General features: G+C 42.7%; 1 protein-coding gene across 3 annotated transcripts in view; it reads left to right on the top strand.

Moving 5' to 3' along the window:
* The window catches only part of nectin1b (nectin cell adhesion molecule 1b), a gene marked incomplete at its 3' end in the record, with an annotated part of 299,300 nt that overhangs the window by 118,675 nt on the left and 167,354 nt on the right, over positions 1-13,271 (top strand). Inside the window, exons 6-7 of one of the 3 annotated variants that reach the window (XM_084330905.1) lie at positions 4,646-4,690; positions 5,098-11,814. The exons of 1 other annotated variant lie outside the window; for it this stretch is intronic. In XM_084330905.1, coding sequence (XP_084187031.1) covers positions 4,646-4,690; positions 5,098-5,588 — 536 coding nt within the window. Of the gene's footprint in view, positions 1-4,645; positions 4,691-5,097; positions 11,815-13,271 lie in introns of those variants that run through there. One more of the 3 variants, XM_084330906.1, reaches the window with a different exon arrangement.

Raw genomic sequence — 13,271 nt, 5'->3', positions numbered from 1 at the left:
CTCCAGCTCATCTTTCCCATAAAATCACCTTAATTCCAACACCGGTGGCTGGACGATTTGAGGTTTATCCGGCCTATTCCGAAGCCACGTAGAGACCCGTGATCGTGTTGTGTTGAGTAGAAGGGTTTCCAGGCGTGGCGTGATGACTCTGTTTCTATCCACCATTTTGTCAGTGTGAACGATGCGTCACCGCCCCCACACCTCACACCTCATGGCCTTGTAGCGCGAGGAGAACGCCTCATTCATACAGCGATGTAAGAGGAAACGATTTTGTCGTAGTAAATCAAACATTAGATCAAGTCAGATGTGATTGCCCGAAATGATTAATGTAATACAGAATCCCACGGTTGGAGTGTTTAAAAAAAGCCCCACTAGATCCCATGTTATACCACACCGTATATTACTCGTATAAATCTATCATAACCCTTGAATTATTGCCTTTCATGGTGCATCCTGGCACCTATTAATCTCAATAGAGCATTTTGGCTGTTGGTACTCAAGGTTACCCCCACTATCTGCATATTTCCAGCGTCTTGTTAATAGACGCTGTCTTTTGTTGGTTGGAACAGTATCTGGGTTGTTGATGTGCTGCTTTGAGGCCTGTTTTTTTTTTTTATCTATCTCTTGGCAGGTGTTGCCGGTAGCTATGGCCTCCTCTTCCCTCCGCGCTGTACACAACCCCTACGTACCCAGTACCGTTCCAAATGTGTTTTATTATTAGTGTTCCTGTAATGTGATTAGCATGGCACCATAACCACTTTAATTTCACATACTCGCATCTCACGGAGTATGCGGCTTTACCACCGGGGAGACAATGCCGCAGGGATGCGCGGTGCACTGTGGTGCGTGCGTACGTGTGTGTATGTGTGTGAAGTCATCTGGCATTTTTGTCATCCCATGCATGGTCAGGGGCAGATGGAATTCAACGGGGGTGGAGGGTGGGGGGGGGGGGGGGGGGGGGGGGGGGGGGTAGATTTCGCTTGGATGTGACCTTGTCGGAGACTAGTGTGGATCAGATGTGCATTGTGTAACCCATAAACACTTAGTACGACGTCGGAGCTGGGAGTCTGTTTGTTCTTCACCAAAACAATGGGAAGCTGCTTCCTTGTTTCTTCTTCACCGGCAAGAAAGGAGTTCTTCTTCTCCTTCTCCTTCAGTCGAGTGTTTAAGGCCTGGTTGCTTTGAGCTCCCACTCCAGCTTTTACTTCTGACAAAAGGGAAGTATTTCATTACTCAGAGGAGAACGTTTGCCGCTGAGCCATTCTCGCCTCCTTCCCGCTCACTCCCCCGCGATGCAGAACGCTGCTGAAGACGTGAAGATAGCGTGTGATTCAGGCATTCGCTGCCATTGATTTCTCGAGTTTTGTTTTGTTGTTTTTTTATTGCACCACGCCTTTTCAAGGCCTTTCTTTCAGCCCTTCTTGTTACACAAAGAGAGAGAGGAGGCTCGTCGTGCTCCAAAAAACCTCTGCAAAGTGATCCCGTACCACCCACCCCCCTCTTGTCGAACTGCGCTTTCATCTCCGCATTATATATACGTTGTGCTATCCCGTTGAGGAATTATTAGTGTTGACACACACGTTCTTCAAACACAAGTGTCGAGAAGTGCCGTCACCTGATCCTTTATACAGACCAGAGGTGGCGGCCGTCCGTTTGAAGGCAGCGGCCGTATCGTCTTTTATTGCCCACTGCTCAGTGCTTTTAACTCCTGTTCTCCTGTCTTCATTTTAGTTTCTCACCTCTAGACTGGTGTGTATATATATATATATATATATACACAGAGAAACAAAGCAGACGGTGGTATGGCATTTCCAGATTTTTTCCACTATTTTAAGGCGTACACTTTAAGACCATTGACAACATGGTTTGATCCCCAAGCATCAGTATCCTGGAGAAAATTTGAAGAAAATATAGTAGCCCCACATAGACTGAAGGACATAGCATACACTAAAATATCAATTAAGCAATGCGAACGGAAATTTGGCCCCATAATTACTCATGCGATCCGGATATGGCGTGAAACACAAAAAAAACATTCTAATCCACATAAATGGCACAATCATACTCCCTTATTCAATAACAATGCACTCTTGATTGGAAAACGACCTATAAGATTCCCTATATAGGAAAAGCAAGGCATACACTCATTAGGTGATGTTTTTAACAAACAGGGTTTCTGTAGCTATGAAGAAATACGCAAAAAAAATTATCTCACCGAGTCCACACTTTTTTTTTAAACACAGTTATTGTTATGTTTGAAGTCTCAAGGTGTTCCATTAAAGATACCAATTGAACACCACAGATACCACAAATTCTTCTATGAAAGAGAGACATTGAGAGGTTTTGTTTCAGATTTTTATCATCAATTACTAACGTCCTCGTATGAAACCCTCCACCTAGACTCCGTCTGGAGGAGGGATATACCAGACCTGGAAAGCGATTTTGATTGGCAAGAAGCCTGGGCAAATAAGTAATAAGTATAAGAAGTAAGAACAAATTCTGATTTTATTTATTGTCAAAAGTATGCATAATGTTGTGTTAATTCCACAACAAGAGATATGTAATGTTAATTACCTGAAATTATTCAATTTTTTTGGGGGGGAAACCCTGCATATATCGATATCGGTTGATATCGGTTGATATCGGTATCGGAAATTAAGAGTTGGACAATATCGGTATATCGGTATCGGTAAAAAAGCCAATATCGAGCATCCCTAATATATATATATATATATATATATATATATATATATATATATATATATATATATATACACACAATCACAATCCTAGCAACCTTTTTGAAGTTGAAGAGAAAAGGGGCCACCCAATTAAGATTGAATAGAGGGAATGATGGGAGTGCAGTCAGATCCGCAGTCGAACGGGAGGTGGGGTGCAGTGGAGGGTAGAGGAGAGAGGATTACCAGGAGACCATTTTCCCTTTTCTCTTTTACTCCTTTCCAATCCTATGGATTTTCCACCCCTCTCTGGACTTGGTGGGGAGGATGTGTTCCCGAAGTAGAAGGTGACCCGGCTCCGCTCTCTCATTCAAGTGTGTAATGAAGGCCTGTGTCTGAATAATCCCATTAGGTGGTGAGATTAAAACCTGAGCTGATATTTGAGACCGTGCCCAGACCCGCTGCCTTAGAAATCGGGAGAGAGCTTTCTCTTTTCGGTCCTGGGAGTATGGGCATGCTAGGGGGGGGGGGGGTGTTTACAAGCCAGCTAGTGGCTGTTGATTGGGAGGTATTTTCGTTTTGAGCTGATGGAGTACGACGTTGATTATGGGAGAGACAAACTCTTCAGTTCTGTAGTTGTCCTGCTAGCCTTTAGGCGGTAGAACAATCGGCTGCCTACGCTAGTTGCACTCAAAAGGATTTATCATCTCCGCTAAAGAGGCGGAAATTCTAATTGAATGTAATGACTTTGAGTCACCAATGAGGCAAAGTCATTTTCCAAAACCATTTATTGCTCATGGACAATTTGTATTTGCCGTCCTCTCCGTGACGACAGTAATGGCATAGAGGGTTATGTGGTCTCTCATCGCTGGTCATAATGCCACGCTGTATGCAATATCTCTGAGGATACAATATAGCATGTTACAAATAGATTTATTAGTGTTTCCCCCCTATATATTTCATTACCTTCCATGTCCAATATATTCAGATAACGTGTCCAACATATTCATATCTCTGGTTTATTATTGAGGGCCAGACAAATGCTTCTGTCTCCTACAAAGAGATGACGATGAGTATCAGTTGTACTGATGCGACTAAGGAGGTGGCATGACTGTGCGTCGCCTTGTTGTATACTGTGCATTGTTGTTCACATGCCCTACCAGCATGTCAACAACGTGCCCCAGGTGAATATATTATAGAGCTTTCTACACTGTCTGTCTCACTCTCTCTCACAGTCCTCTCCTGCACCAGTCTTTTAGCACATGCTGTGATTCAGATTCTCTCTATCTCTCCTGTTCGTTTCTGGTTGAAGACTCATCTATTTTGTTTGCCATTGAAGCTATGTGTGCTTCTGCTGTGCAGGTTTAGACAAGCTGTACCTTTGAGCAACCCTTTGATAACTTTTTCAGATAATAGCCCCCTCTGTGTCTCTCATCTGGCTTCCAAAGGAACTGTGCACATTTACGCTGTAAAGAGGAGGTGGGAATTAGGGGAACATGTTTTTTGAGTTGTACTGTAAGCAGTGATTGTGCTTTAGTCATACGCATTGTTTACTCTCTGAGTGGGCTGTTAGATGGCGGGATGAAGGAGGCCCGGTCTCAGTTTCAGATGTGGATTCTAAAAGGGAATTAGAAACGTATCTCTTTGTCTTTGGCGAAGGGAGATTTTTGCCAAGGCAACATCCTAGACTTCAAACTCTGGAGGTTGGCTGGCATCCTAGTTATTGTTTGTCTCTAGCAGAAGGCCATTAGTCATTGTCAGCGGTTCGGTTCTCCTTGATTGCAGAACATCCTTGACTCATTTTTATAATTTTCTCTCCACTGTCTTTATTAAGCAGTAGTCCCTGTTTTGCATAACGCTCTGTATGACGCTTGCCTAATGGTTGCATTGAAAGGCTTTCATGTTGATCATCACTTTCAATGGACCATATTCACACAACGGCCATTTTTCTCTTATGTCACGCCCAGGTCTGGATGCCTTTTCACCCTGTTGCCAACCACCATCGAGAGGAAGTAAGAGTGCATGCTGACAAGGGCTTCCTTCTCTTTAGATCAGACATGTTTTATTTTCCTCTTCTGATGGTGGTGTGGTGGACTGGCTTTGTTTACCTCATTCCTTCTCCTCTTCTGAAAACGCATGTGGCTTGTGGATGACTGAACCTTCCTTTGCAGCGGTGTCGAATGGGTGGGTGTTTCCTCTCTGGGTCTGGGTGTGGGGGGAGGGGGGGTCTCGTCGTGGGGACAAGGGGGGGGGGGTCTCGTCGTGGGGCCAGGGGGTGGGTCTCCTTCCTTTCACCCTTTGCTTTTCCTTCATCGTTTCCCTTACCTCATCTTCCCCCCCAAAAAAGAGCACCTGCACAAAGCACCTCCTCCCACCAGAGCACTGACACACTCCCTCCCATCTGTCTTTTCCTACCCAGAATTCCCTAACAACCCAACAACACCAGGGGGCCACGAGATCCCGCAGGAGCAGCAAAACGCCGGCGCCGCCATCGGCGGTGCCGTAGGGGGCGTGGTCCTGTTGGGCGTGGCGGCCACGCTCCTCTTCGTGTTCCTACGCCGTCGCCAGCGCACCTTCAAGGGCGACTACAGCACCAAGAAGCACGTGTTCGGCAACGGCTACAGCAAGGCCGGCGGCCTCCCCGCCCACCCGCCCATCCCCAAGAACCTGCAGTACCCGGACGACTCGGACGACGAGAAGAAGCCGGCGCAGATCGGCGGCACCGGCGGCGACTTGGACGGTGACGCCGAGGACCTGAAGAGACCCTACTTCACCGTGGATGAGGGGGAGAGTCGAGAGTACGACGAGCGGACTCTGGCCTTCCAGTACGACCCCGAACCCGAGATAGCCGATGACATGATCTCCCAAACCGACGGTTCGGTCATTTCTAAGAAAGAGTGGTACGTGTAGGTGGCGATGCACCGACCGAACCAAAACCACCTACTGTCCCTTCCGCCTGCATTCCACCGCCACCCCATCACCCGCCAACACCCCCCGCACCACCCACCCATTTGTCTAACCCCCACAACTCCTCCCTCAATCCCATTCCACTGTTGGTCAACCTACCGTACTGCCCCCGCCCTCCAACACCCCACCCCCCTGAACCCCCCACCCCACCCCCATCAGACCCCATTCGACTAATCTGCATTTGAAAACCAAGCGTGAATCTCAAGTGCTAGCGACATCAACTTGTCCGTGTAACGAAAGGTATACAGAAAACCATTAGGTCAACGGGCGATTGATAGGATGAGAAAAAAAAGGTATGTAATTGGACTCATGCCGGTTGCCATTGACTTCGGAGACCAAGGAGGCGGTTGGTTGATTAATTTCTGGTGTACTATTATTTTTTGTGTGTGTGTGTGTGTGTGTGTATTTTTTCATGTTCTAAATGTATTAAATGTATGAAAAGATACTGGGGGATGAGGTATTGCTGAGCACATTTGTGAAAGTCCTACACTGGATGTACGATTATTTTTATTGTTTTAGTTTTTTTTCTCATCACCATTGCCTTTTTATTATTGTTTTTATAATGTCTTTTTGTATGAATTCAAAGTGACCAGAGACCAGAGTGTGAAATGTCACGACATAATTTACAGATGGAGTTATCAATGTTTGTGATTTGTGTGGTCAATTGTTTCAGAGAAAAAAAAGATGTCCGCCATATAAGCCCCTGTATTCTTTCTTTCTCTTCTTCATCCATGGGTTCAGCAACAGTGAAACAACATGTTTTTACATCTCCGACATTAGTAGGCGAATATAGCTGTTTTCCAAAGACACGCTTAGTATTTCTTTTGTGACCCAGCATTTAGGGATATGTGTCTTTCACTGACAAATCTTAGGGACGGGTCACCCTACTAAGCCACATGGCAGTAATATATAGACCTTATAAGGTGCTAGCGCTGGTCTCCATTTCAAAGGAAGACTTTGAATTCGATTCGGTGCCCTGGAATAGCACGGGAGAGAAGGGTCGGATTTGTCTAAAAGCATTCCACATTTCATTTTTTTTACCTCCATATTCATGTCCAGTATATTTACTATAAAGGGGCTTTGGCAAGTCCTGCATTTTCCTCAAAATATTTCATAAATGCTTTGAAATGTCATGTTTGTAACTTGACTTGAAAATGGGTTTACCTGTGTAATTGAGCTCTTAATCTGACCACTGTAACGAGATGTATATTTTTGTGTTGAATGGTCATAATTGTGTGTTTTTGCTCTTAATCCTTTTTTCTTCATAGCAAGTTATATCAGAGAAAAGTGTCTTGGGAACCCCCCCCCCCCCCCCTCCCCCCGCCCCCCCCCCAAAAAAAAGAATGATTCTGCGGTCCCAGATGACTGCGTAGCTGTGTACTATAGAATTGTCCGGAGTGACTTATTCACACCTACATCATGTTCCATGATAAATCTCCTGTGGACACAAAGGACTTGGACAGGAGGAAAATGTCAAGGGATGCTTGGTTTCTGCCTACACACAGAGAACATTTTTAAAGCGAAGGGAATTGAAAATATTACGGTGACTATCATGGGTATAATGTGTCACCTGCTGCTTTCCCATTGTCTTTGCAATGTCTCCTTTTTACTAAATAAATCGCAATAGTTCTTCATGGATTATTCATGGAAATATGGCTACACCCACCCCCAAAAACATCCGCAGCTGATTTATTTTTTTATTGCCAGCAGTTGACTCCTCAGTTTTAAGGTTCATCATATTACAGTCAATAAAATGTATTGTTTAAATTAAAAAGGTAAATACATAATATGGAATAAAAAAAGAAACAAAATAGTGAGCAATGGATACAAAAAACTTACCTGACTGGCTCTGAACAATATCAATACTGTATTCAGCCTTATTTTATGCATGACTTTGTGTGGGAGTAGAAGTAAGTAAAGTATGTCTTTACTATTCGTTTTTATTCTTTGTCATGCCAGAGAATTACCGGTAGTCCTCTTCAGCAGCTCAACAGACTCACTGTTTGAATTGGTTGGGACATGGCGCTTGTGAGCTTATGGGCTGCACACAACTAACACATATCTGTTAAAGAACAAGCAAAACAAAACAAAAACATCTCTATGGGAACAATTATCTGCAGAATCAGGAGCTGGTGTATTTTATTTTTAATCTTTCTTGGCATCATGCTTATCTACTGTACAGAACTGTATGCCCTCAGATGAGCATGTTAAGCGTGAGCCTCAAAAATACATAGTATTTTCAACAACACAAGTAACCACACGAAAGTGGGAAGTATCTTTTCCTTAAACATTTCTTTTTTTACTAGTTCATCCCTACTAGTATATGTTCAAATATTAACAATATTGGGAATGGTACAATAGGCAAGCCTCAGAGAAAGTTGTTTGTGATGTGGATAACTATTGACAGTGATTTGATTGCTAGCTACCTGCAAAGTGCAAATTATGAACTATTGTTATTTAATTTATTGTTTGTCTGCTTAGCAGAACTGACATGCGGTCACCATTCAGTTTTGTGATTACATACCAACACATAGCAGTGAAAAAGGCTAAAACATGTTTTAATTTTTGTTGTTTATTATTCTAGCATTCAGTGCCTATCGAGTCAGGAGACTCAAGGTTATATTTTTTACAATGGAATTGCTGTTCCATTGTGAGAAGCATCTATGTCGGAATACTAATTTCTATAAGAATGGGTGTAGGGTTAGTTGAATTTAGATGGAATAACCCCTTAGTGCGAATGCTATTCCAGCAAATTGCAGGCGTGACACTAACAATGTAATATGTAGGCCTACTTGATCTCGGAAATCAAGCGATGTCTTAAAAAACAGCCTTCATTACCATTTTGAAGGAGGATAGATACTTGATGGCACATGTTTTTCTTCTCCAACCAAAATTAGAAAGTCTAATCTCGAGAAAATTAAAACGGAGAATTAATCACGTGTTGCTGACTTCTTCTTAAGCACAACAATTCAAACTGTGATTAATCCAATGATTGGACGTGGGATTTCTCAAGTCATAAATGTAACGTTGGACCAGGCCCCACAATAAAGATAACCCTGCTCCTTTTTCAAGCACAAATCATTTGTGAGAGAAACCCCTTTTCTTTCTCTGTGTCCATTATTGGAACCACTGCCATACTCGCTTCTCAAACATCTCGGAGAATGGAAAGACATTTAATTTTGTTGTCTACATTCGTTATACTGGTAGATGTAAAACATTGTCTTCATGTTGCCAGGGTATTACAAGTGTCTATCTTGTAATACCGACTGTAATTTCATTCCATCCTAATCTACTTTTGTATTCAGTGTGTTCGCTCCAGAGTTCAACATTCCACTGTAAATATTGTATATAAGGTTGAGATTATAGTTGGGTTTTATTTAGGGACAACTGCATAAGGACCCTGTCAATGTAAATGATACCTATTTTGACTGCTAAAATAGAGATTCAGTGATGACGGATAGATGATGTTGATGGATAGCTTTTTTCCAAAGTCCCACCTAAGATGCCACTCCAGTAAGTTTTTGATATGCCAGTAATGGCTTCACTGTCGTACAAAGGGGTGATGCATACAACGTGTTGACTTTATATAACTGAAAGAAAACAGAGAGAATTTGTCCGTATGCAGCCATGTGAATGTATATTTCTGAGGGTGTTACAAATATCAGAAAAGAAAAAAAAACGTGTTCAAATTGTGATGACCCAGTGAAGTAACTTGTATTTGTTTTAAGCATTAAATGATTTCAATAGTCAACAATGTTCTGTCCCAGCTCACTGAATGGTTAGACGTGCGTGTTGTATCTGACTGGCGGTCCATGTCATAAATACATCCCTTACCACAGTGTATTGATTTGCGTACTTGCAGATCTTACCAAATGCATCCTTTGGTAATGTATCCCATGTTGCCTTTTCATGATATTTATTCCAAATGATCTATAGTAGTGTACATGTTTACTGTGATGCAGATGGTTATTTTCTAGTTATAATTCATTTGGAATCTTTTAATAATTTTCTTTTGCTTTAGGTCCTTATTGCATCCTGTGAGCCTTAACTGTAAGACATCAAATGTTCTGCAATTAAAAGGGTGCTCTCCCCCTTTCATTAGCAAAGGCACAACTTTTGAGGACAACATTCATGATTTGAAACGGCCCTTTCACTATACAGACGTAGCCATCGGAAAAAGTTCCACCCTTTTCCCTGCTGCACCGCTGAGAAAATTGTGTAGAATAAAAAAAATTGTGTCCACCGTTAAGCCTCCAGAAGGTACACTGAAAGTTGTCATTTGACAATATGTGTTAATTATATTCAGTTAACACAATATGGAACCCAGGAATAGCAGCTGCTGCTTTAGCAACAGGCTAATGGGGATCCGCATAAACAAATAGGCAATTTCCAGTTCTGCTTTTCTACTTTGTAAGGTAGACATAGCTGCAGTGGTGGCTGTGCTGCAAAAATACAGGATTAGTTTCAGGATTAGCTGGACTCATGATTCTGACTCTGCTAGCTGTATTGCTCCTGCATGCCTCAACACGAGTCCTGTCAATCATAGCCCTCTTCTCAAGAGAGACGCCGTGTGAAATAACCTGATGTTAAAATTAAAAGACTTACGACTGGGCACAGCAACAGTCGAATATGGATAGTAGGAGGCGCTTCAGAAACCTAGCATATGGCCGTGGGAGGTAACCGCACTCCCTCTGCGGCACTGACTGGAGCCAGTAAGATTTTTTTCTGGCTTTAATCAATGGGCCTAATTTCTGTTTGTGGGCGTAATCATGTCTTTGGTGATTCATATTTAATGAGAGCCGATGTATTCTGATGAGTTGAGCACAGTAGAAGTTATCAGAATGCAGGATTAATGAGATAAACAAGAGGTGCTTCTCCGATGGCTACCGCTGTACCCTTTTTAGTGTTGTTTTTTTAAAGGGGAGAGATAAAAAGTGGATACTTGGGGGTGATGTGGGGAGAAGATCTTGGAGCCAGACTGATCTGTGTGGGACCGTGGTACTCAGACTGATCTGTGTGGGACCGTGGTACTCAGACATCTGCACCCTGCTCATTAAACACAGGCCAGAGTATGCAGCTGTTGCCATCCATTCTGTTGAAGAGCCCCTTTGTCGTCCACTAGGGCTTTGATGGTATGTGGTTTCTTTTTTACATTGAGTGATGCGGACTCTTGCCATCTCAAAGCTATGATACACGGACCACATGTTGAGGCAATGGAGTTAAGAAATGTTCCACTCAGCAAGCGCAGGAATCTGCTAAACAAAGCTAAATCGATGTTGATAAAGAGTGTGTAATGGAGAAAAAGCTAAACTTTTTGGCTGTAGTTGATGGCAACATTGCCAATCTGTGCATTGCCTCAGAATGCTGCCCATACATCATTGCCTTAACAGAGATAAATAGTGATATTGTACAATATTTCCTCTATAAAATACTCGTAAAGGGAAATACCACTGCATTTTAGATTTGGAATGTGTTATCCCGGTGTCCTAAGATAACTCAGTTTGTTAAATTGAACATGCACTACTGTCTCCCATAGACAGGAAAAGGAGAAAGCAGTCTCCAACCCCTAATCTATGATGTCACAGAGAGAATTTGAAAATAAGTGGGAACAGAGGACAACCTTGTGATTTCCTCGAGACGAGGCTGTCTCTCCTTGTTCACCAGCCTAACACTCATTTTGATTGGAAGTTAAAGACAAACATCCTAAACTATAAATTTACAGCCGTACATACAGGTACAGTATGACATCACAGATTAGTCTTGGATCTCTCGGTTTCCAACTTTGGGAGCAAGATTATGTTCCTTAATACCGATTGGGGCCGCCGGACGCTGTTAGAGTGACTGTGAGAATGCTCATTCTTGAATTAGCTGGTATTTCCCTTGTTAACTTCCCTACTATACAGTATGTGCAGTATGCCGGACTGTGTGAACTTGATCATGTGGTGTTCTCCAAGTATTGTCATTGTTATTAAAAGACACAACTACCTTTACTTGTGTCATAGCCTGTACACATACAGAGAGGAGATGTGAATTATTATTATTATAATGCCATGGTATGTTTTATGCATCGTTCTTACTGATAACCCTTTTTAAGTACGCGGATTGTTTATGGGTTCAATCAATATGTTTATTTTGCTCTTCTTTTCTACTTGCTTTACATGTGTACAGATCAAGGTCACATGGGGTTGTCAATAATAAAAAAAAAAATGTTACATTAAAGCATGGTCTTTCTCTCGTTTTGCACACACAGACATTCTGCATTGAAGGACAAACAATGCAGTATTACTAAATGAACATATATGCTTACCATAACAGCCTTGTATAACAATTTATTTCATTTCCCAAGCAGTTTTCAATGTATTATAACCTCATGGTTAGACTACATTGTTAGGTGGGGAAAACATGGTTATATTGTATAGAATATTTGGTTATATTCACTGTCATTCTCGGAACCCCACTCAATTATCATACTTAAAACACAGTACTGAGTTACAGTACAAATGCTTCGGATGAGGTCCATAATATACATTATGTCAAGTTTTCATTAGTTGTTGTAACATACAGCATTCGATAGGCAGTGTCTCATTTCTATTGAGTGACCTTTTCAAAACAGGTTCTCAATTTTCTCTTCCTTGTCTGAGTTAATTCAACCAGTTGATTAGCTGTTAATTGTAGGCCTTACTAGTGGGGCTTTAGGTGATTACAGTAACTACACAGATTGTATCTGCAGTCATTGAAATTACATTAATGCCAGCTTGCCTTGCATGCTCCTGGATAACAAATTAATGTTAAATGGCTAATGCATATGCCACTCAAATTAGTCTGAGTTAGCCTAACTGGTAGCTATCTTGAGCTAGTGGTGCTAGATTCCCAAGGTTTTTAGGTGCTAGAGTCAAACCTGAATCCAACCGAGTGCCTTCGACTCCAATGTTTGAATTGGGCAAGAGAGAAATTTGGTGTAAATTGGCCATTTTGTTAACAGGGCTGCTACTGACTCTTTCATTGCTGTGTTAGAAAGGGCTTACACCTGTCACCTGTCTAAGCCTTGTTATAGTAATCTCTAGCCTCATGGCAACAATTATTTAATTACAATCAATTGACACATTGTTTCCCTGCTATGTCACAAAACACACACGGAACACCTTATGAAAGCTGACATGAAGATTGAATCTGGCAGGATATTCATCTACTTCAGGATACTTCCGGAGGGGCAAGAAGAGGCCCCCCCCGATTCCCATCTCCATCCGAGGGGTGGATGTGGAGATGGTGGACTCATACAAGTTCCTTGGGGTACACCTGAACAATAAACTGGACTGGTGGGACAACACAGAGGCCCTCTACAGGAAGGGACAGAGCAGGCTGTTCTTCCTGAGGAGACTCAGGTCCTTCAATGTGTGCAACAAACTGCTGCAGTCTTTTTACCAGTCTGTTGTGGCCAGGATCCTCTTCTATGCTGTGGCATGCTGGGGAGGCTACATCAACTCAAGGGACACCAACAAGCTCAACAAGCTGGTGAGGAAGGCTAGCTCCGTGGTGGGAGTCGAGCTACCTAGACTTGAGGTGATGGTAGAGAGGGGGATGATAAGGAAGCTGGCTGCCATCATGGAGAACCCCTACCACCCCCTC

This window comes from Notolepis coatsorum (genome assembly GCF_963971535.1).
Source record: "Notolepis coatsorum genome assembly, chromosome: 1".
NCBI lineage: Eukaryota > Metazoa > Chordata > Actinopteri > Aulopiformes > Paralepididae > Notolepis > Notolepis coatsorum.
This window is presented reverse-complemented; position numbering and strand designations above follow the sequence as displayed.